This window comes from Meles meles, chromosome 21 (genome assembly GCF_922984935.1).
Source record: "Meles meles chromosome 21, mMelMel3.1 paternal haplotype, whole genome shotgun sequence".
NCBI classification, from domain to species: Eukaryota; Metazoa; Chordata; class Mammalia; order Carnivora; family Mustelidae; genus Meles; species Meles meles.
The window spans coordinates 21,732,504-21,756,511 of record NC_060086.1 but is presented as its reverse complement, the minus strand read 5'-3'; the positions used below and the strand labels follow the sequence as shown (position 1 = coordinate 21,756,511).

The 24,008-nt window shown below is 53.0% G+C and overlaps 1 protein-coding gene across 5 annotated transcripts in view; it reads left to right on the top strand.

The window, feature by feature from the left end:
- Positions 1 to 16,888, top strand: part of IL4R (interleukin 4 receptor) — a 36,101-nt gene extending 19,213 nt beyond the window's left edge. For 2 of the 5 annotated variants that reach the window (XM_045993075.1, XM_045993077.1), the window contains 9 exons: positions 1,131 to 1,221; positions 1,837 to 1,975; positions 2,897 to 3,048; positions 4,192 to 4,343; positions 8,945 to 9,101; positions 10,284 to 10,380; positions 11,994 to 12,072; positions 13,461 to 13,510; positions 14,314 to 16,888. In XM_045993075.1, coding sequence (XP_045849031.1) covers positions 1,152 to 1,221; positions 1,837 to 1,975; positions 2,897 to 3,048; positions 4,192 to 4,343; positions 8,945 to 9,101; positions 10,284 to 10,380; positions 11,994 to 12,072; positions 13,461 to 13,510; positions 14,314 to 15,838 — 2,421 coding nt within the window. In that variant the 5' untranslated portion in view covers positions 1,131 to 1,151 and the 3' untranslated portion in view covers positions 15,839 to 16,888. Of the gene's footprint in view, positions 1 to 1,130; positions 1,222 to 1,836; positions 1,976 to 2,896; positions 3,049 to 4,191; positions 4,344 to 8,944; positions 9,102 to 10,283; positions 10,381 to 11,993; positions 12,073 to 13,460; positions 13,511 to 14,313 lie in introns of those variants that run through there. The other 3 variants (XM_045993076.1, XM_045993078.1, XM_045993079.1) reach the window with 2 other exon arrangements.
- Positions 16,889 to 24,008: the final 7,120 nt, after the last annotated feature.

Below are 24,008 nucleotides of genomic sequence, written 5' to 3'. Positions count from 1 at the left end.
TGTTTAGCTCAGGTCCAGCGGGCCAACTTAACTGGGCTTGGCTGAGCTTACTGGGCTCAGCTGTGCACCTGTGGCCAGCCTCAGGTTGGCTACATGGCTCTGGGGAGCTCACTTCCATGACTGGGAATGGCTGCCTGTTGACTAATGCAGAATGGGACCGCCTGTGACACGGGATTGTCCCATGTCACCATCCTCCCACAGGCTAGCATGGCTGTGTTCTCAAGGCAGTGGTCGTGCAAAAGCACGCTTCTGCAATGCATCTCTTTGCTAATATTTGGCAGCCCAAAGCTAGTAACATGATTGAGCCCATAATCCAAGGGCAGGGGTGAACACCCTGCCCAGAGGGGTGGTAGTGGTGGAGGCATTGAAAGGTTACATGGATCCAGGAGGGGTGTGAAGAACTGGGGCCATTGACATAAGTCTAACACACTCCACACACTCACGCATCATTTTTATTGTGTGGCTATTCCACCATCTATTTAACCAGCTCTGTAAGGCTAAACAGGTGAACATCTCCAAAATGTACTTAAAGGAATTGTAAATCTTTTAGGGGTTTAATTGGGGTTTTAACACACACACACACACACACACACACAAAGGTTGAGTAGGGAAATAAATTGCTAAGTGTTGGGTTAGATGAAGAAAAATAAATTTCTTTACTGTAGGACTTATCAGAGTCTTAACAAGCAAATGTGCATCATGAACTTTCTAAAGTCGCAGGGGTTGCTTAAATTTAGCAGGTCATGGGGCTTCCCTCAAGAAGTGTCTCTTGGGGGGCGCCTGGGTGGCTCAGTGGGTTACAGCCTCTGCCTTCGTCTCAGTCATGGTCCCATGGTTCCTGGGATCGAGCCCCGCATCGGGCTCTCTGCTCGGCGGGGAGCCTGCTTCCCCTCTCTCTCTCTCTCTGCCTAACTCTCTGCCTACTTGTGATCTCTGTCTGACAAATAAATAAATAATAAAATCTTTTTTAAAAAAAAGTGTCTCTTGGGACAAGGCATTCTTTGGCTCTCATTCTGGGCTTTGTGCGTCGGTGTCTTGTTTCATGATTACAGAGAGAGAGCGTGCACATGCATGCCCTGGCGAACACAGAGGGCTCATTGTTGGCACTAACATGACTCACTTTCTCTCAGCAGGTATCTTAGGATCTCCCAATGGGGCAGCTTTGCTCTGGGCTCACATTCCCTGTGAGCTGCCTGATCCTGGTGTGGGTAGCAGGCTCTGGTAAGTCCCCAACTCCCATTCATTCCTTCATTGGGCCACTCATTCAGCAAATGTTTACTGGCCCTTTAGATGCCAGGCTCCTAGGATAATCAGTGAACAAAACAAAGATTCCGGGCCTCGAGGAGCTCACTCTGTAGTGGGAGGGGACAGCTAATGACGAATGGTCCTAATTATAAATCAGTTGTAAAGAGTGTTAGAAAGTGGTAGAAAAAGACAGCACGGAACAGAGTAGGGAGCGGAACCAGATGCGAGTTTTGGACACAAGGTAGGTTTGAGATACTTATTAGAAATCTAGACTAGAAATTTCTTAGATTAGAAATTTTCTTGATTTGGCCTCAAAGGGGTAAGTAGTGGAGTTTCCAGAAGGTAAAGGTAGACCCCACCTCCTGGGATGTTCTTCGGCTTCAGGAACCTTCCCCCATGCTGGCTGGGAAGCTCCAGAACCCCGCCCTGCCCCCAGCTCCCTGAAGACTGGCACACAGCTGGGACTGTGGTGTCCTTGTTTTGTGATGGACTCCTCGGTCCTGTCTGGGCTGGTTTCCGACTTGTCCTCCGGTGCATGTCCCCCTTGCTTGTGTGACTCTGGCCGCTCAGAGCATTCCTGTGTCCCCGCAGGGAGTGTTAAGGTCCTGCAGGAGCCCAGCTGCTTCTCCGACTATGTCAGCATCTCTGTCTGTCAGTGGGAGATGGACGGTCCCACCAACTGCAGTGCCGAGCTCCGCCTGTCCTACCAGCTGGACTTTATAGTGTCTGAGTAAGCCTGGGGTGGAGCTGGGATTTGGGGGAGGCTGGGCCCAGAGGGTTGGGGATAGAGCATGAGTGGTAGAGTTCACTGTGTTGTGTGGTGGACCATGGAAACTGGGGTACGTTGTTCCAGGATGGGTCACTGGAACCATCCACAGCAACTGGGGTGCTCTTCCAGGCAGGGCTTAGGACGTGATTGGGTGCCCAATGTACACAGTTACAAGGACATCCTGGCGTATGCCACACACCAGAATATAGGGTCCACTGAGAGAGACATTCCAAGGTATACCAAGCTGGATGGGCTGTGCTTCAAAGTGTGGTACAATGGCCTAGACCAGGGATCTGCAGACTATGGCCTGAGGCCCACACCCAGCCCACCACCTGCCTTTGTAAATAAAGTTGTATTGGCACGCGGCCATGCCCATTCGTTTCTGCATTGTCTGTGGCTGCTTTTTGCACTACAGCAGAGTTGAATAGTTGGGACACACACACTATGGCCCTCAAAGTCCCAGATATTTGCTATCTGGCCCTTTGCCGAAGACGTTCACTGACCCCTAGCATAGCCTGTGAGACGTGGGGCACTGTCCACTGGGATAAACCGTGCTGTCCAGAGGTACACACACACACACACACACACATTGTTACGAATTCCTTAGTGCCTTTGTTTCTTCCCTTTCACTGGCTTTCAGGGGCGAGCCAAGTTCTGGGACCATGGCCATGACCAGAGTCATATAAGAGTCCGTGGTGGGTGTGGCATGTGGTTGTGGTCAGTAAGGAGAGGAGCACTTGTCTGTTGTCCTCACCACACCCCTGTCCCCAGATCTGGTCCTGGGGGCAGAGCAGTTGGGAAGCCGGTAGAGCATGTGTCCTGTGAGGCATGTTCCAGGGATACCCTGACCACAGCAACCTAAGGCCACCCCTGTGTCTGCAGAAACCGCACGTGTGTCCCCGAGAACCAAGAAGATGCAGTGTGTGTGTGCCGCATGCCCATAGATGACGTGGTCCAGGTCGACATCTATCAGCTGGTCCTATGGGCTGGGAAGCAGCAGCTGTGGGGCGGCTCCTTCCAGCCCAGCAAACATGGTGAGTGGGGCACGGTGGAGAGGGCCCCGGGGGGAGTTCCCGATTCCCAGCTGGGCTCTGGGGCAGGGGTGGCCAGGCTCCAGTTGGGGGAGCGAGGTGCAAGCTGTCTTCTGCGTATTCGCAGACACGATGAGATGTATTTTCCCCCTTTCCAGGCCTCAGTCCTCCCATCTCTGAAATGGGACTGGGCTCCCTAGCACATTCACCATGATTCTGCTGTGGCACAGTGATGGGAGTTTAAAACACCATTTATTGCTGTGTGACCCTAGGCAAGTCACATTACCTCCCTGAGCCTCATTTTCCAGAAGAGAGTTATCCCCATTTTACATCTGAATACAATACAGAGAAGGCAAGTAACCTGCCTAAGGTCACACAGCTACTAAGCCACAGAGGAGAATTTTCACCAGTATCCACAGAGCTCAGGGCTCTGCAGTTCCTGAAGGGCCTGTTTGTGCCACCTACGGTCAGTGGGTTGTTTAAAGAGACCAGTGAACAAACCCATGGATTAAAATAATTTCTGCACATGTGTATTGATTTTAATACATATTATATACCTATGATTGCTTGGATAGGATTGCTGAAAAGGAGACTAAGTTTTAACACACACGAATCCAAATAGAAACAGTGAGTAAGAACATAGTATGTAGATGGGGCCAAACGTGTGAAGGACAAAGGTGAAAAAGGCCAATTTGGGGTCACTTGGGCTCACCCATTTTGCATTTCCCTGTAGAAGGCTGGTTAATAACCGTAAGTGCCACATTGAGTTTTAGCAACATTATAATTGGTATTACAGTTGTCGTTCTCTGCTGAGACGCGATCCATGTGGGATTCCAGAAATGTGTTACAGAGGTGTGGCTGGCTAAAAATCTAAAGATACATTTATTTATTTGGGAGAGAGAGGAAGAACAGAGGGAGAGGGAGAGAATCGCAAGCAGACTCCCTGCTGAGCAAGGACCCCAACATGGGGCTGATACCCCGACCCTGAGACCATGACCTGAGCCCCAATCAAGGGTCAGATGCTAAACGGACTGTGCCCCCTGGGAGCCCCCACAGTTGACTAACAATCTCAGTGACCCATGTCCCGCAGGCCATCCCCCGCCCCACACCCGGACAAGCTCCTCACCAGGCATCTCTTCTCCACAGTGAAGCCCAGGGCCCCTGGGAACCTCACAGTTGACCCCAACATCTCCCACATGTGGCTGCTGACGTGGACAAACCCATACCCTACCGACAATCACCTGTACTCCGAGCTCACCTACATGGTCCACATTTCCAATGAAAACGACCCCACGGACGTGAGTGTGTGCGCCGGGGAGCTTCTCCACAGCCTTTGGGACTCGGGCGAGTGGAGACTCGGGCCCTGGGGCCCGACTGCAAAATCGGGGACTTAGAGCTCGACTTCCACCCTGGCCCTGTGCTGGGTTCAGTCCTTTTTCACGGAGAGAGGAGGCCCCAGGCTCAGAGCCTCCCGCCCCCACTGGACAAGTTCAGCCATCATTTCATGCTGTCCCTCCGTCCCCATTGCATTGACCTTATAGGATGCTAATGGCATCCAGTTCGGGCTTTGCCATTACGACAGTGATTGTGAGCTTGCTTCTTAAATGAATAGTGACATGTTTTTAAAAGGGGGAGCTGATGAACAACAGACTATCTAGGAAATACCAGCAGGGGCTGTATGCAGCAGGGGGCTTGGCTCCCTTCTGTTTCAGTTTCCGGTGGGGACAGAGCTCATTTCCTGCCAGCCACACATTCCCAGGGGAGGGACAGCACCTGAACCCCTCAGAGCTGGGTTCGGATACCCGCTTCCGCTCACCAGCTGTGTGATCCCGGCCATGTCACGTAACCTCCTTGTGCCTCAGTTGTCTCATCTGTAATATGGGTGTCACAAGAGTACCTACTCCTGGGCTACCGAGAGTGCCGAGTGTGTGACACAGACAGGCTCCCCTGCCTGGCACCCAGTGTGTCGTAGACATTGTTCTCCTTTTCTCCCAAGCGCCACAGGCCTCGGAAAGCCCCATCTGTCTTGCCCTCCCACACCTTGGTCTAGAAGTCATGACGTCAGACTCTCGGAGGGCCCCCCTGAGGCACGCCCCGTGTCCGGGGACCCAGGCTGGCTTGGCTTCTGCCAGGGAGTGGGCTCCTCACGTCTTCAACTCCCACATCAGCCTCTGTGGCTGCTTCCTGTCTTTCTGTCTCAGCCAGGGAGGGGGAGGGGGTGTTGATTCACATCTCCCGCGCTCTCAGGTGTGGTTTCTCTCCTGGCATGGGGCCCGGTCGGGTGTCGGGTGGGAGCAGTAACAGAGCAGCCGGGTGCTCACAGCCCAGAAAGTGTGGGACAAGGAGCAGGTTCCATTTTGGAACTAAATCCCCTCCCCGTGTCCTGGGAAGCGCAAGGCTTATTAAGAAGGGAGAGAAGGGTGTGACATATGGGGTCCAAAGACATGTTCCTTATTTGTTTATGGTGGCCGGCTCCTGGTTCCGGGAATCTGTCCAGCCCTTGGCGCCCGGCTCTTAGTCTGGACTGGCTTCATTTTTAAGCAGGCTCTTGCCTCCTGTAGTGGCCAGTACATCCACCAAGAGATCCATGCTCGCCACCTGCTAGAGCCACAACGGGAAAAGTTTCTGTTGCCGGAGAGTCCCAGTACAAGTGCTGGGGCCAGTGCTCGGTTGCCTGGCTTGGCTCGCATGCAAATCTCCGAACCCAGCCCAGGCTGTAGGCAGCAATTAGGTGCCAGTGCTGTGCTCTGATTGGCCAGAGGCGAGCCACGTGCCCTCGCCTGGACCTGCAGGTGGGGTCAGCCCCACCCGAGCCAGATGGCTGGAGAATGAGGAAGGGGTGGCTCCCCAGAGGGAACTCCGGGAGGGAGAACGGGGACAGGGGTGGCTGAGACATGCTCAGGTTCAGGACCTGGCCCCAGACTCTGGCCAAGGTGGGAGAATTAACCAGTATACCCAGGCCATGGCTCCGTTGTCCCAGACATGCTCCGGGCTGCCCAGGGCCTCAGAATTCTGGATCCGGTTTCTCTCATTGTGGGGCAGAGGTCATTGGGACACTCCTCACTCATCCCTCCGTACCCCAGCGACAGACCCGACAGACCTGTAGAATTCCCCTCACTGGTCATTGGTTAGCACTGGTCACATGCTCCTCACTAACCAATCACAGGCTAGGGAATGGGATGGCCGCGATTGGTCTCGACCAATGAGGATTAACGCGGGAGCGGGACCCGGAAGCTTACCTGTCCAGACCCCATGGCGTAGATGGTGGGGGCGTGCCCAGCCCTGCTTGCTAGCGCATTGCAGGCACCAGCTGTGGCTCAGACTCAATGGGACCAATCTTTCTTTCTTTCTTTCTTTCTTTCTTTCTTCCTCTCTTTCTTTCTTTCTTTTGGTGGTATAATTGACATACAATAGTGTATGCGTTTCCGGGGTACAACAGAGTGATTTGACATTTGTGCGTATTGCAAAGTGATCCCCACCATGAGTCCAGTTACCACCTGTCCCCCTACGAAGTGAATAGTTAGTAGCTGTGGTCCCCACGCTGTACATTCCATGGATGGGATCAGTTGGAAGGAGACATCTTAGAAGTTGGCTGTGGGATTTGAGGGATAAAGCTACTCAGGGTCCTGGATGATTTCTGAACAAGGTTCTACAATGGAAGTAGAGTTTTACCCTGGGCGTTGAAGGGTGTCTAAGGGCTTTCTAGATTAGGAAGGGAGGGAAAGGTGGGCTGCATGGAGGGAACCCCATAAGCACAGACATGGAGGTACAAGGATGCAGTGACATCCCGCGAGGAGTATGGGGTGGGACATGAATGCTATGTTCATGGTCATAAAGGTTCCCATTTTCTGCGTGCCTGAGATGTGCTAGGCTTGACCCGGATCTCTGTCCACTGGAAAGCCTTGCAGGTGGGAGGCTACTGGTCTGTCCACTTTAGTGACAAGGAAACCAAGGCATGGAGAGATGGACCGACTCGCCCAGTGTTGCTGGAAATGGCAAAGCTGGGGTCGGAAGCCGGGATTTGAATTCCAGAGCCTGTGCTGTTTGTCCTGCCTTGGATCTTTCTCTCAGGAGTGGCCTCCCAGACACGGGGCCTCTTGGCCGAAACAAAAGCCACAAGGAGTTTCTTGCAAGCTCTGATTTCTCTTCCGTTTCTTAGTAAAATATTTCCCAATCCCTTCTCCTCTCCAGAGTATACAATTCCTTTGGAGAACTAGGGCCAGCTGCTACTTCCTGCTTACTCATATTTAAAAAGAGAAGAAGGCTGTGAGTGAGTGTCCTCCTCTTCCTGCCCCCATTTCCTCCTTCAACCCCCTCCCTAATCTCAGCTCCGCTGGGAAGCTCTGCGACCTGTTGGGGCTCTGTGCCGCACCTCCCCTCAGGTCACTTTACACCAGACCATTTCTCCAGGCATGCATCCAACCTGCTCGCAGAAGCAGAGCTGCAAAGGGTTGGACTTGGTGGGGAGAGGAGCCCCAGGCAGAGGATTTGGGCTACTCCCATGCCATCAGAATCAATACGGAACACAGAAGTTTGTTTGTTTTTTTAAATAAAAGTAATACTTACATGTAGTAAAAAAAAACTCAAATGGTAGGAAAGGACTTAGAATAGTAATATGTTTCTCTAGTGACCCCACTGCTCCTATCTCCGCCAGGAAGGGAAGGAAGGCCAGGTTAGAGCCAGCAAGCGGCCTTGGAGGCGTGCATGCCCTTCCAGAGAGTGATGCATGGATGGACAAGCAAAGATGTTTGTTCATCATGTGTTAGCTTTCTCTTGCTATATAATAATATCACTACAAACGTAGCTGTGTTAATCAGCACGTATTCTGTTAACCCACAGTTTCTAGAGGCCAGATGTTTGGGTGCAGCTGAGCTGGGACCTTGGCATGGGCTCTCACAAGGGTGCAGTCAAGGACTCGGCTATGGCCATGGTCTCATCTGAGCCTCGACTGGGGAAAGATCTCTCCCAAGTGCCAACTGTGATGTTAGTGGTGTTGTTCCTTCCAGGCTGCTGGACTGGGGGCTGCAGGTTCTCGCTGGTCCTTGGTGGGAGGCCGCCCTCGGTTCTTTCCCTTTTGTCTCCTAGCCAGCCGGAATTCTAGCCTTACAGGATATAACCCCACGCATGTGGTCCCTACCTACCCATCATTTTTGCCTCACTCTGTTGAATAGGAGCGGGTCACAAGCCCCACCCACACTGAAGAAGAGGGGAGTACACACAGGGGTGTGATACAAGGTGGGAATCCGGGGGCCATCCTAGAGTCTCTTTTTTTTTTTTTTTTTTAATTTAAAAGGTGGCCAACAGCACATACTAATTTTCATTACCTTTTTTTGTTGACTAACAGGTCTTAGAAGTCCCTTCCCAGAGATTCTAGGCCAAAGTTTGGGCTTGAGTGTGAAGGCTCCAGAGAGCCCGCAGAGGAGAGACTTTTTCTGTGCTGTAGAAAGGTCTCTATCGTGCTTCCTACGTGCCAGGCACTGTCCTCCGTGTCTACTGCATTAACCCTCACGACCACCCTGGGTGGGGTGTGGACTTCTATTACCACTGTTTTGCAGAAGGAGGATATCAAGGTCTAGATAGATTATGTCACTTCCTAGGGTTCCACAGCTAGAAGGTGGCAGTAGGGACTCTTACCCTCATTTTACAGATGAGAAAACTAAAACTCGGGTTGCCCCCATAATGTCTCATGGCTGATCGGGGAGCCTGGGCAGGGCGGGGGGCGGGGTGTGGCGGGGTGAGGGCCAATTCCCTGACTCCTCCCATTGTAGAGATGGCAAAGAAAGGCCCGAATCAGAGGAATAACAAAATACCCGGGCTGATGGCTCTTAACCGCCGTGGGCAGCTGGTACTTACCTTTGCCACCAAGCTGACGCACTAACGTGTCCCTTTCCTCTACCAGTTCAAAGTCTATAATGTGACCTACATGGAGCCTACCCTCCGTGTGGCAGCCAGCACCCTGAAGTCTGGTGCTTCCTACAGCGCGCGAGTGAGGGCCTGGGCCCAGAACTACAACAGCACATGGAGCGAGTGGAGCCCCAGCACCACGTGGGTTAACCGTGAGTATCCACAGGGAGGCGTGGGCAGGTGGACCGTCTGCTCGTCCCTTTCATGCTGTGGCTAGACATCTGCTCCGATGGAGCGTCTGCGTTTCCCTGGCGTCAGGTGCCTTGAACCGCGGGTAACGGGATGACTGGCAGACTGGTGTACTGGTCAGGGTGGCCACACTAGGCTGCGGTAACAAATGAGCCCATGGCTCAGTACAAACACCGTAGAAATGCATCTCTTGCTCACGTAACAGCGAGTATGAACCTAGCTGGTTTAGCGGGGGGTTCCTCCCTGTGGCTCCCTCATTCCCTGGGACAAAGATTCCTGACCTTTGCGTGTTGTGGACCCCTTTGGCAGTCTGGGGAAGCCTGCGGACCCCGTCTCAGAATACTGTTTTCAAGTGTGAGACATGACAATATGTGGGATCACAAGGGGAGCTAACTTTATTGAAATGAGGTTATAAAAGTATTCTAAAATATATTTGTCGACGAGTATATGCTGCTTAGCACCATAAAAATCAGATCTAGTGGTTTCTCGTACATGCTGGCATTTCAGAGTACATGAGTGTAAGTGATATTTTTGTTGATTTCTATTTGTGCTGAGTGGCTGATGATGCCCTTACTACTGTGCTTTCTCTGTCCATTAAGGGTGTGGAGGGATGGAAGGGGCAGCAGGAGAGAGGGCGTGAGGGAACTTTTTGGAGCAGGTGACCGTGAAGTGAGCGAGAAGTAGCCATCGGTGTGCGGACACCAGCAAAGGCCTCCAGATGGGCGCGCCGTGTTCTCAGCGCTCGCATATGATGTCCCCACGACAATCCTGTGACATAGCGGTCCCTTAACCCCAGTGTACAGATGAGGCACAGAGAAGCTGGGTCGCCAGCAAGGGTAGGACAGGGTCAGGTTTTGAACTCTGGTAGTCCAGGTCCAGAGTCAATGCTCTTGACCTCTGGGCTTCAGGAAAGAGAGAGCAGCAAGTTCAAGATCCTGGGGGTGGCACTGGGCTTTGGAGGAGCAGGGGACAGTGAGGCGGCCATGTGACAAGGGCTCAGAAGAAGAGGATGAAGTGGGAGGGCTTGATGGCAGCCAGCTCATGCAGGGTCTCAAGCAACCCTTTCCTGAGGCTTCGGTCTCCTGAAGGCAGAGAGCAGGCGGTACCCTGCACAATGCCGGCTTACGGCTTCCCTCCCGTTCCAGACTATGAGCCCTGGGAGCAGCACCTGCCACTTGGCGTCAGCATCTCCTGCCTTGTCATCCTGGCCATCTGTCTGTCCTGCTACATCAGCATCATCAAGTGAGTCCTGGGCTTCGGCATGGGATGCCACCAAGCTGGCTGCCCCGGGGTATGCCATGTAGGTGGGAAGCCGCCTTGGGACCTGTCTGTTTCCGGTCCCTTCGTTCAGCTATAAGTATTTTTTTAGGCAGCTGCTATTTACAGGGCACCGAGGCAATAGCCAAGGGCAAGGCTGACGAGGACCCTGTGCTCCTTGTGGAGAGACAGAATATGCCAAGTCAACTAGGAGCCATAGCTGGTTTCCAGAGCCATCTGTGTGCTGAAGGGAGTTTACCAGGATATAGAGGAGAAGTGTTTGGGGTGCCGTGTTGGATGGGGAGGCCAGGCAGGCCTGACAGGGTAGAATGAGCTGGGGAAGGACTGTCTTCCAGCAGCAGTGAGGTGGGTCACCCTGGGTACCCAGAGTGAGGTCCCCACACACAAGGGGCACGTGGAAGTAGACAGAGGAATGCTGGACAGTTGCTGTGACGAAGTCTGCAGATCTGGGTTCAGATCCTGGCCGTGGAGCTCGGTAGCTTTGTGGCCAACGAGAGGCTGACCATCTTGGGTCCCTCCTTTGTAGGTTGAAGGAGTCTATTTCATGAGTCCTAAGAGTCCCGAGAGAGTCCTGGGTCACAGTGGGCAGGGAGGGTAGAGGAGCCTTGTTTCCGGTGAGCTCAGATGCTTGGAATCCCAGTGTCTCACAGCCTCAGCTCTCCCATCTCGGAAATGGGTCTGGCGAGCCCTCACCCCACAAGGCTTAGCGATGGCTGGGGATTGACTGGGGGAGGGGGCCTCGCGCTTTGGGCCCCACAGCAGGTACACAGGGAATGCGGGCTCCCCTCTTCCGGTCTTGTCACTGACGGCTCTGTGTGACCCCAGGCAGGTCTTCTCCCCTTCTCTGAGCCTCAGTTTCCCCTCACCTGTCCCCGCTCCCCCCACCAGGAAGGCCCTTTCCCAGGCGTCGCCGTGGCTCCCACAGCACCCTCAGTCGCCTCGCAGAAGTGACCTCCTCGGGAGGCCTTCTTGGATCACACTCTCCATTCCCCTCTCTTCCCCATCATCTTTATTTTTATTCATGACCCTTAAGTGACTATGGCTAATGTCTGTCCCTTCTAGAAGGTCAGTTCTGCAAGGGCAGGGATTTTTCTCGTCTCGTTCACTGCTGTGTTGCCAATACAGTGAGTGGCACGTAGTCGGTGCTCAGTAGATGTGGGCTGCCTGACCGAGTGCAGTGGGCGAGGGCCAGTCAGAGGCGATCTGAGAACCTCCCCTCCCAGCGCTGACACTCTGTGGCTCCAGCCAGACCCAGGCAGAGAGAAAGAATCTGTTTCCCTCTGGGTCTCCTCAGCTTCATCGCTGATGGGGGAGCCCAGAACTCTCTCCTGATTCCCTGGGACTTGTTCCCACCTAGGACAGATGTGGCCACGTCAGGAACTCCCTCCCAGAGCACGAATCTGACAGTCATGCCCACAGTCCAGCTGCCACTGCCCTTCCAGGCTTTGGGTTTCTTCCTCTGTAGAGTGGGGTTAGGGTAAGACATCTAGGAACCACTCAGCGTGGTCTCTGAACCCATCATGGAAGGAGTATCAGCCTGCCCGAGATGTCCAATACCTCTTCCTTTTCTTTTTCAGGATTAAGAAAGGATGGTGGGACCAGATTCCCAACCCAGCCCACAGCCCCCTAGTGGCCATAGTCATCCAGGACTCACAGGTAGGAGCGTGGGCTGGGGACCATGCTTGGGACTGCCTTGGCAGGAGGTAGGATTCAAAGCAGCTGGGATGTTAAGGATCCCAGGTGGCTTTTGGAACTGCCCTTGGGAAGTCAGGAAGGTTCCAGGGTTTCAGCAGCTTTGTGTGGTTGGTCACTAGGAGCCCAGAGGCCTTGCTCCCCCACCCTTGGCTCCCATGGGTACTCTGTTCAATCGGGGTGGGCTCCTCTGGGTTGGTCACTTGGATTCTTACATCCCTTGGGAGGAAGTGACCCGTGAGGTCACCTCCGTGTCATCTCCTGGAGAGGTGTCTGTACCAGGACAGGAAGCCACAAGGCGAGGGAGGTGGGGACAGGCTTCCTGCGTCTTCCCCTTATGAGCAGAAAACTGCCCCCAGGACACCGGCAAATCTCTCCTCACTTCTCATTGGTCTAAATGGTGCCACACAACTGTCCCTAGAGCATTCCCGGGTAGGGGAGTGGGAACACCTGGAGACCAGCCACAAGCTGGGGTGGGTCAGCTTCTCCACCGAGACCACCATGTGGGCTTACCCTGGGCCATATCAGCATTCTCTAGGAGGGAAGGAACGGGGGTGACATAGGCCATGTCTAGTATCTAGAACAGCCGAGTGTCTTCAGTTCTCCAGAGTGGCTCTGGAGTCCATAGGGGCTGGCTTTGAACCCCCGTTCTGCCACTTACCTGCAGTGTGGACTTGGGGCAAGTTGCTTCACTTCTCTGAGCTTCAGTTTCCCTCTTGTGGGCTGTCATTGTGCCTACCTAACTGATGTTGGAATTCATCGAGACAGTAGATACAAAATGTCTATCACAGGGTCCAGCACAGAGGAAGTGCTGTTCGTGTATCAGTTAGCTTTGCTGTGTAACAAATCAGTCCACAGTTTAGAGAGTCAGCAGGACAACCACTGACTTAGGCCTTGCTTGTGTAGTGGGCTCCATGTGGTGTTGCGGGTAGAGGGATCTGGGCTGGGCCCCTTTCCAGAGGCCTCCCTTAGAGATCCGGAAGTTGTCTGCCTCTCACCCGGAGCATGGGGGTGACTAAGCCATGTCAGTCATCGTGCTGGCTGACCCAGTGTCGCTTCCAAGGCATTCTCTTGGCCAAAGCAAGTCACCCGGCAAGGACAGATTCATGTGGTGGGAGGAGCTTCAGAAGACTGTGGCTGTTTTTACCATCAGCCCTAGCAACTTAGTACCAGGCAGTCTCACTGATTCCCAGGATGCTGAGACTCAGAGAGCAGCAGTGACCAGACTGGACCTCCGGCCGGTGTGATGTCATGCCTTACCACCCTTTTGCAACAAATGCTTACCGAGCTGTGTGCCACACTCGGCTGTAAGGCCTTTCCACCCCATTTCACTGGCTATCTCTCTATTTTAGGTGTCACTGTGGGGGAAGCGGTCCCGAGGCCAGGAACCAGCTAAGTGCCCGTATGTATACAAACTTGGGTCATAGCCTGTGTGGATTCCGAAGGGGTTGGAATTAGGGCAGTGGGCCCGCCTTAAGGGTGGGGTCACCCCCCCACCCAACCTCCATGTCTGCCTTTTCCTCCTCGGCCTTCAGCACTTGTCCTGTGATACTGGGCAGGAAGAGGGATGGTCTGGGGAGGTGGGCATGGTGGCTGAGCCCCCTGAGTTTCACCGGGGGCTCAGGCCCAGGTGAACCCCCTTGGAAATGCAGTCTGGCCTGAGCAAGGCCGATAGAGGTTACAAGCCAGACAGTGGTTACAATGTTGGTGTAATTACATACTGGTTGGCAGAGAGCCACCATCTTGAATCCTTGAGTATCCGATCATCACCCTGGCCTCCCATTGTCTCTGTTACCTCTAGCTCCTCCCCCAGGGCCTCCCCGACTATCGGACTATCACAGTCCAGTCACTAAAGGGTTGATTGCTGGCCCAGCAGGGGGCTCCAGTCCATGGTCATTACTTATGCTGTGGTATTGACAAATATTTTAAATTGATAAGTATTTTAAATATCATCATCCCTGTCAGAGACTTTTCCTTGTTTGGTTATGTGTGGCCTCCAGAAATCCCCAAATAAAACACTGCAGGGCCTCTCCCAGCGTAGTAGTGGAGAGAGACTGATAGATTACTGATTACAAAGCCAGGAGGCCTGTCTGTAGTAGATAGACATCAATCCAGAACGATTTCAGAGCTGGGCTTTGAAGGGTGAATAGGAGTTTTTCCTGCGGAGAAATTGAATCCTGACCAAACATCTCTCTGCTCTCACAGACACTGGAAAACCTGTCTTACCAAGCTCCTTCCCTGTTTACTGGAGCACGGCATGGACAGGGATGAGGAGTGCTCCAAGACTGCCAGAAATGCACCTTTCCAGGCTCCTGGAAAATCAGCATGGTGCCCTGTGGAGGTCAGCAAGACGATCCTCTGGCCAGAGAGCATCAGCGTGGTGCAGTGTGTGGAGCTCTTTGAGGCCCCGGTGGAGAATGAGGAGGACGAGGAGGTGGAGGAAGATAAAAGAAGCTTCTGCCCGTCGCTCCAGGACAGCGGGGGCGGCTTCCAGGAGGGCAGGGAGGACATCGCGGCCCGACTGACAGAAAGCCTCTTCCGGGACCTTCTCGGGGGGGAGACTGGGGGCTTTTGCCCGCAGGGTTTGGAGGAGTCCTGCCTTCCTCCTCCTTCAGGAACTGAGTGTGCTCAGAAGCCCTGGGCTGAGTTGCCTGGGACAGGGCCCCAGGAGACATCACCCCGGGGCTGGGAGCAGCCTCTGCACCCCGAGTCCACTCCTTGGGCCCCTCTGACCCAGAGGCCAGCCAGCCCGGCTTTCCCAGAGATTCCTCCTGTCGTCACAGATAACCCCGCGTACCGCAGCTTCGGCAGCCTCCTGAGCCAGTCCGCAGCTCCCGGGGAGGGGTACTCTGACCCAGAGCAGGCTGAACGCCCCGGGGAGGCGGACCCGGGAGTCCCCTCCACCCCCCAGCCCGAGCCAGAGAGCTGGGAGCAGATTCTGCGCCAGAGTGTCCTCCAGCACCGGGCAGCCCCGGCTCCCGGTCCCGGCAGCGGCTACCGGGACTTTGCATGTGCTGTGAGGCAGGCCGGTGTCCCCGATGCCGGCGGGGTGGCGGGCTTTGGCCCTTCTGGGGACGCGGGCTACAAGGCCTTCTCCAGCCTGCTCCCGGAGACATCTGGGGGCGAGGCCAGCCCTGGGGACGGGAGCTACAAACCCTTTCAGAGCCTCCCTCTGGGCGGCTCAGAGGCCCCCTTCCCCGTCCCCCTGTTCACCTTTGGACTGGATGTGGAGCCACCACGCGGCCCTGGGGACCCGCCTCTCACAGACAGCGCCCCAGAGCATCCGGGTGCGGAGCCAGCAGGGAAGGCAGGGGACAGGTGCAAAACCCTGCTGGCCCCGGAGCCAGCCACAGACGCCCTCAGGGACGACCTGGCTGGCAGCATCGTCTACTCGGCCCTTACGTGCCACCTGTGTGGCCACCTGAAACAGTGGCATGGCCAGGAGGAGCGTGGCAAGGCCCATGTGGTGCCCAGCCCCTGCTGTGGCTGCTGCTGTGGTGACAGGTCCTCGCCACTGGGGAGCCCCCTGAGGGCCCCAGACATCTTGCCAGTGGGAGCTTCTCCGGAGGCCAGCCTCTCTCCAGCCTCCCTGGCACCCCTGGGCGTCTCAGGGGAGGACAAGTCCTCCCCGTCCTTCCAGCTGGCCCCCGGCAATGTGCAGAGCTCAGGCCAGGCCCCCGGAAAGGTGACCATGCTGTCCACAGAGCCCACGTGCACGAGCGCTTCTTAGGGGTGTCCTCTCATTGCTGCCGTCTACAGGGGAGGACCGTGCCTGCCACAGGTGGATGCCAGCCCTGGAAGGTGGCTGGGCTGGCAGATTGACGAGAGACTTGGAAGACCCCAGTATGAAGGGGTGAGGTGGTCCGACGCAGGGGTACAAAGACCAGACTGCGCCCCCCAAATCTCCCAGCCTCGGCCTGGGCTCAGCACATCCCATGGGAGTGGATGGCATGCGGGGAGGGGCAGAGGCAGCTTCAAGGATCGGGAATTCCTTGGGAACCTTGGCTTGTGCACCAGCTGTTGGCCTCTTCACGGGTCCCCAGCATGTCCCTGCCATGCCCCCCGCCCACTGCGAGGCCCGCTTTGTGCACCTCCTCACCCTGGAACTCATGTCTTACCCGGTTCTGGGATTAGCTGCTGCTGTCCCGTGCATCGGATGCCGAGCCCAGAAACTAACCAAGCCAGCCGGAGGGAAGGACTTGGGAGGCCTTGGGAAATGGGTGGGCATTGAAGTCCGGGAAGGCTCCTCATTTGCCCAGAGGTACCTGTCCACCGAACAGACCTCCTTTGGGTTAACACTGGAGGCGGGATCCGGGTTGGGGGTGGGGGTGGGGCCCTTCATTAGGCGTGGCCGACAGACATAAAAGGACACAGAAGATTGTGGTCGCCAAGCCACCAAGTTGCCGTCAGGTTCCCACATGACCATTAAGACTGGGGGGTGCTCCGGTGAAGCACAGGATCCCCAGAATAAACACAGCCAGCCACCTCGGGGCCGCTCTGTGCCCGTAGCCACGGGAGGCCAAACGGAGGGAGTGGACCCCATCCAGTGACCTAGCCACGCTGGGCGTTCCAGAAGGTCCACACCAGGCACACAGCCGGCACATTGACCTGCCCCTTGGGTTGAGTAATGCTTGTTTGCATCTCAAAGATTATTTTATCACCTGGTATTTGTCTAGGTGGGGGAGGGTGGAACAGAAGGACTAGGGTTTTGTATAAATGAAGGCTCTTTATCTCCTTCCCCACCCTCCTCCCCCATTTATTAAACAAACGTACTGCTAGACCTGGTCAGAGCACTTTATCTCTTTTATTTAACTCATCGGCTCTTCCCGTCCACAGGAATCGAGGTCCAAGAGGTTAAGTAACTTTCTATCTCAACTGGGGTTCCTCCGAGACAAGGATTCAAGTGCAGGTCATTGCTTTAGGAGGTAATTCTAGGACGCTTTGCTGGGGGTGGGGAGGGAAGTCAGGGAAGGTCAGGAGACAGGAGAGGGTGTGTTATCCAACAGAGCTAGCCTGGGCAACTGCCCCTCACCCCGAGCCCTGGTTGGCCATGCACGGTGCATGCTTAAGGGCATCCCTGCAAAGGTGGGGGAGCTGGTGTCCGGTCAAGGGCTGTTTCCAGAGACTCATTCTCCAGCACTCCGGCTGCTCCAGGAAACAAGTCCCCAGGCTGAGAGTAAAGAATATCGGAGCAGCCTTTGGCACATCAAAGAGATGCAGACTGAGTATTGCCACCAGCAGCTACACTTTGCCAAGGTAACATAACTAGTCAGTGGCAGGCCCGTCCATAGCTGAACCCAGGCAGTGTCTCCATTAGCCAGGCTATCCGGAAGCGATCCCAGCGCGACAGCCAGGCAGATGGCATGAGGATGCAGACACAGGATTTAAATTCTATGTCGGTGATCACTCTGGTCTCTTGAGTAGCTACTCTGATGGCTCGGTTGTTTTAGGTTCCTTTCTGTTCTGGCATTCTACACAATGCATTGTTCTCTGAATTGGGCAAGGAACCCCAAGGCATTTGGGGCATGAATCCCCAGACCCCTTCTTTGCTACATGCCCTTTATCCTGCCCAGGGCTTGGCTTTCCTGTTCATAAAACAGGAAGGATAATAAAGCCTACATCGTAGGAATATCCTGGAGATAGTCTCCCTCCTCCTCCTCACCTTCATCATCTCCCGGGCTTCCTCCAAGCTTCCCTGGTGGCTCTGACGGCTCCTATCACCCTTGGTTAATCCTGATGTGGGAGCTCCTGATGGAGCCTTTGTCCTCCCTCTGTCCCCAGACTCTCCCGCTTAGGCCCCCTCCTTCACTGGTCAGGGGTTCGCAGCCTGGAAATTCACTCCTTCACCCGAATGTTTATTAACTACTCCCAGAAGGTCAGTTAGTTATCAAAGGAAACACAAAAATTCATTACAAGCATGGATCGAAGTTTGAGTTTAGATTTGCAGGAAGGGAATCAGAAGGAAAGAGAAAAAGGAAATGTTAGCTCAGAGAACAGGTTTTGAAAGGGATTTTTGTAGCAAGACAAGCAAACGTCCAGCATAGTGCTGTCCGGCAGAACTTTCTGCTACAAGGAGAGGGTTTCATGCTGTCCACTGCAGTCCACGTGTGGCTAGTAAGCACCTGAAATGTGGCCAGTGTGGCTGAGGAACTGCTTCTTACATTTTATGGATTTAATTGACATTTAAATGTAAACAGCCACCTGTGACTGGTGATTATAGTATTGGACAGAACAGGGCTTCTAGATCATTTTCTTCCGACGTATCTTTGTCCATTGTCTCAGTGTGGATCCGGAAAGATGGAAGACAGAATGAGAACTGGCTGCCCCCAAACGTTTGCCCCAAGAGCAGCAGAGGAGGGGGGATCTGGCAGATCAAGCGGGTCCAGCCCAGGATTGCCTCCCCCTACCCAGAGGCGGAAGTAGGCTCCGGGTGGGGGCGGAGCGAGATGCTGGCGGTGGGAGTTTCCCAGCGCTCCCCACCCCTCTCCCGGGGCTGGACCAGAGGTGCGAAGAGCAGGAGAGGGCTAGGCCTCCCAGACCTCGGGCAGCCTGAGATGCGTTGATTTCGGGGGATCTCCAGCCTTCATTTTACGAAGATTCCCCTCCCCCATGGGGGGAGGTGTGTCTCTCTTTTGTTTTATTTTATACTTTATTTTATCTTTTTAAATTTTTGTACACAAAATCCCTGCTTCCTGTTTGTGTTTGATTACTAAATTAGCACGTGCCTGTCTTCTCCAATTCAGAGAAAACATAAAGGTATAAAGAGGAAAGTGAAAACCACCGGAAATCCCATCCCCCGCCAGATCCTGGCACCCTGTGGGCGGTCACCGAATGAATGTTTGTTTTTTGAAGGTGTAGCTCCGTGAACATCCTGTTGAACAACCTTTCTGACATTATTTTCCCACGAAAGTTATTAATAAAAAAAAAAAAGAAAGAAAGAAAGAGAAAAGCCCAGCAAAAGTTTTTGAGCCACTGCAAGGGAGGCATGAGCTCATCGGACCCCCACAGCAGGGCTATGACGTGGGCGGGACTTGCCCATGACCAGAGCCCTGATTCCTGACCCCTCTTGGCCACCATTTGCCCATATTTGCCGACCCCTCTTGCAGGTCTCAGAACACTGAGACTCCTAGATGCAAGGGCTCTGCCCTCATCCTGCCTCGTTTAAACCCGCCTTCGCCAATCTGGGGCTGTGTGACTGTGGGCAAAGTGCTCGACCCCTCTGGGCCTCAGTTTCCACCCCATCAAAGACGTTTAAGAGAGGTAGCATGCAGCCCACAGGAGCGGGGTGGGGAGCAGATGTCGTGATGGGTGCCCGGCTTATCTTGGGATGCCTGATATCTGATGGTGGCTGGTCAATGTCAGTTCTTCCTCAAAATCCCACCTTTCCACGTGTTTACTGACAAGCCAGAGGCACCTGTCCAGTGCCGGGGACTGGCTGCGTCAGATCGGCTGCCGACTAGCTTCTTAGTCCCTGCTGCCCCCTAGTGGCCGCTCTGGCCCTACCGTCTGCCTCTGTCCCCGTGGTTCCAAGTCTAGGGCATTGCCAAGCCCAGAAAAGTGGGCCTGGGAGAAATCCCGGTGCCCTGTCCCCACCTCTCTTTCTTTGCCTTTCTCTCCCAGCCCCATCAGCACCTCACAAAAGGGTCTGACTTACATTAGGAATTCAGAGTGCTCCAAGGATCTGCTGTGTGGCTGGAGGCCAGTCCCTTAGCCTCTCTGTGCTAAACCGGGAATGATACTAGTACCACGCTCAAGGACCAGTAGTTAAAATTAAATATGCTAATTAATGTGAGCCTTAGAATGGTGCCTGCACATGGTTAGTGCTCTCCAAGCTCGCATTCTTCTTCTTATACTGAATAGGTCTGTGGCTGTTGTGTGAATGAGGGCATAAGACATAATTAAAGAGGGGGCGCCTGGGTGGCTCAGGCAGTTAAGTGTCTGCCTTTGGCTCAGGTCATGACCTCAGGATCTGCTTCTCCCTCTGCCCCTCCTCCCTCTGCTCATGCTCTCTCTCTGATAAATGAATAAAATCTTACAAAAAACCATACTTAAAGGAGATAATGACATTCTAAATTTAATGCTACTTTATTGCAAAAAAGGTCAGACTGGCACAATAGAAATCCAAGACAGAAATGGTCCCCATGACATCATCCCACCAATTCGTCCAACAACCTCTAGATGTTCAGATGCAGAGTCCGTGCTTGCGTATGTGCAGAGGTGTGGACCACATGTGTCTCCCCATCTATCCGTACACATTATTTATATCTTCTCCCTCGCACCCTTGTTGCAGGCTGGCCCTCCTTTCTGCTCGCATTCTTCCATACCTCCCTCATCTCACAGGGTCTTGCCCAGACTCTGATTCTCTCCTCCTCCCAGACCGGAGGCACCAAGTTTCAACAGATCTTTCCAGAGAAAGAGAATGAGACAAGAGAGACTAGGAACGGGCTGGAGTAGGAGGACACTAAGCTCATCTCATCCCCTGGGTACAGCTAGGCAACACTCCCATCGGTGTAGATAATGCAGGGCAGGAGACAAGAGATGCAGGGAGAGAGAGAGAGTAACACTGAACCAAACTTGGAATCCTAGCTCCAGTCTGAAATCTGACTCCAGCCACAGAATCACTTCTGACTCAAGCCATAAATGGATTCGTGACCCATGCTATGGACCTAGTCATGATCCTGGGGGCTGCCCACTGACCCCAGCCAGATGCTGACCCCTAGCCCTGGTCACAGGCTAATCTTTTACCCCAGCTGTAGACTGATCTGCGGTTCTGGCCATCTGGACCCCTCGCTCCTATCCAACGACACCTCACCCCATCCAGGAACTGGCATTTCCTGATTTTCTGCTGGTAAATTCAGCTCGAGTTGGTCAACAAATCGGGTCCTTCCTCTTTGTCACAGACCAGCAGTGCAAACTGGCAGTTTTCTTTTCTAACCGAAGGGAGCAGCAGTAGGAGAGGGTCCCTCTGCCATCACCTGTGCTGCTTTGGATGTGATGTCTGGTGGTTTGGCAGCCGTCCTGTGATCATGAGGGGACAAGACTGGTGATGAAAGATGCTGTCTGAATATGGCAGAATGGGAGAAGAAAAGAGCGTGGATCTTTGATTACATTATCAAGTGATCAAATCAACCTCTAGATTCTTACATAAACCATAAAGCTACTTTCATGTAAGCCACTATGCAAAGTTTCCTTTGCAACCATAAAACAGCCTTAAAGATTGTGGTACATAGAATAATGAACCTCCAAAGATACTCAGATCCCAATCCTGGGAAACGTGTTATGTCATGTTATATATGTTATAACATGTTATGTTATATAACATGTTATGTTATATTGCAAGAGAAAGTCGAGGTTGAAAGTGGAATCAAGACTGCCGATGGGGGGCAAAAAAGATTGATGGATTGATCTTGCAATGGAAAGATTATCCTGGATTGTTCAAATGGGCCCGAGGCTTATATAATCCCAAAGGCCCTTCTAAGCGAAAAGGGGATGTAGGAGAATTAGTGTCAGAGAAATTTGAAGATGCTGCTGCCTTTTTTTTTTTTTTTTTTTTTTTTTGTAGATAGAAGAAGGAGGCCATGAGCCACGAATGTAGGTGACCTCTAAAAGCTGGAAAAGTCAAGGAACAGATTCTCCCCGAGTCTCCAGAAAGAATGCAGTCCTGCCGAGACCTTGATTTTTAGCTCGGTGACACCAGTTTCGGTCTTCTAATCTCCAGCACTGTAAGATAATACATTTTAGGGGCATCTGGGTGGCTCAATGTGTTAAGCCTCTGCCTTTGGCTCAGGTCATGGTCTCAGGGTCCTGGGATCAAGCCCCGCATCAGGCTCTCTGCTCAGCGGGGAGCCTGCTTCCCCCTCTGCCCCTCTGCCTGCCTCTCTACCTACTTGTGATCTCTCTGTCAAATAAATAGATAAAATCTTTTTTGAAAAAAGATAATACATTTTATTTTCAAACCACTAGAGTTGTAGTGACCTGTTATGGCAGGAACTAGAGAACTAGGACATGGATATTTCCACATGTCTGATTTGGGGTTCTGGACACATCCCAGCCTTTTCTTCAAGCCCCAGGTGTATGTGCTGAGTGGTCAGAGGCCACAACTCGGCCAAGGCAGCAGGTCAAGCCTCTTGCCCACTCTCTATCTGAATACCAAGAGTCACCATTTTGAATTCTTTTTTTTTTTTTAAAGATTTTATTTATTTATGTGACAGACAGAGATCACAAGTAGGCAGAGAGGCAGGTAGAGAGAGAGAGAGGAGGAGGAAGCAGGCTCCCCACTGAGCAGAGAGCCCAATGTGGTGCTCAATCCCAGGACCCTGAGACCATGACCTGAGCCAAAGGCAGAGGCTTAACCCACTGAGCCACCCAGGCGCCCCACCATTTTAAATTCTTAATACTTTTTCAACTAGAAGACCTGCACTTTCATTTTGCCCTGAGCCCCTCAAATTAGGTAGCCAATCCTGAAATAGGGTCATTCCTTGTCTCCAAGGCTGAGCCCACCACTCTCTGGATCCCAAAATGCCATCATTCCCCTGTGTTCTAAGCTTCTTCCCTCTGAGGGTTTCTTCCCATCAACACACGTCTCTGTTCAAGTCCCATCCATCTGCAAACAATCAGAGGTTCCCTCCACCCCTCCTACTGCTCCTTCATCTCTCTCTCCTTTCCTCCCCAGCCATATTCTTGAAAGCTGTCTACTCTCCGTCTCCACTTCCTCCCTGCACGCCCACTCCTCAACCTTCTCCGTGCAGAAGCTGCCTCACTGCTGCCCTGAATCTGCTTTCACCGAGACCGGGCGCCATGTTCAGGTCTGTTTCAATCCATACCTTTCTGCCCTGCGTGGTTCTCCTGCTACTGGCTCCTTGTTCCTGTTCCGGCTCCTTTCCTAGGGTCTTCTCCCCTGCACTACCTTTTTTTTTTTTTTAAGAGTGGGATGGGGAGGGGCAGAGGGACTCCATGCCCAGCATGGAGCCTGACACAGAGCTTGATCTCACAACCCTGAGATATGACCTGAGCTGAAATCAAGAGTTGGATGCTTAACCCACTGAGCCACCCAGATGCCCCTCCTTTGCCCTACCTTAAACGTCTGGAGTCCTCAAGCCCTCCCCCCCACACCCACACACACTCTCCATCGGCAATCTCCTGTTTCCACTGTGGGGGACGAAAACTTTTCTTATACTCTTCAAAGGTTCTTCTGGCTGGTCTAAGAATTAAATTGATATGAGAAAGATTAATGGGAGGGGGAAAACCCCAAGTTTAATTAGGTACACATGGAGATCCAATAATAAAATTCAGACCTGAGTAATGACCAAAACCACGCAATTTTTGTATGTTTTAGACAAAGAAACGTAAGTCTCTGAGGAATTGACTGGACCAAGAAAACGTGCCTAGGAGCTTCGACTAGTAAAGAGTTCTAAACAAAATTTGGGTTGGGGCAATAAAGGAGTAAAAGTGACAAGATTTGTTTATGCCTCCTTCCCGGCCCTGAATTTCCCATCTCTGGTGTTAGCACAGGGAGGGAATCTTTCAGATGGAAGATTTAGTTCCAGCTTTCAGAGGGACAGAGCAATGGTCCCAGTGCGCTTCTGGCATGGGCTGTCTTGAGTAACTTTAATTCAAAATAATCAATATGCCAAAGTGCCACATTTTGGGTTGCTTCCCCTGAACCCCATTACTGTAGAGTTAACTACCACCTTTAGTAAATCTGGACTGGAGTTTCATAAGGCAGGGACTGGGTGGCTTGAGCTAACATAGTGGCTGGCTCATAGAACGTGCTCAATAACATTTGTTGAATGAATGAATGAATGAATGAATGGGGTCTTCTAAATATATCTCCCCTAGCCCCAGTCTCTTGCCTGAACTCCAGACCCATATATCTATCTCACGTCTCCAGACACTTCCCA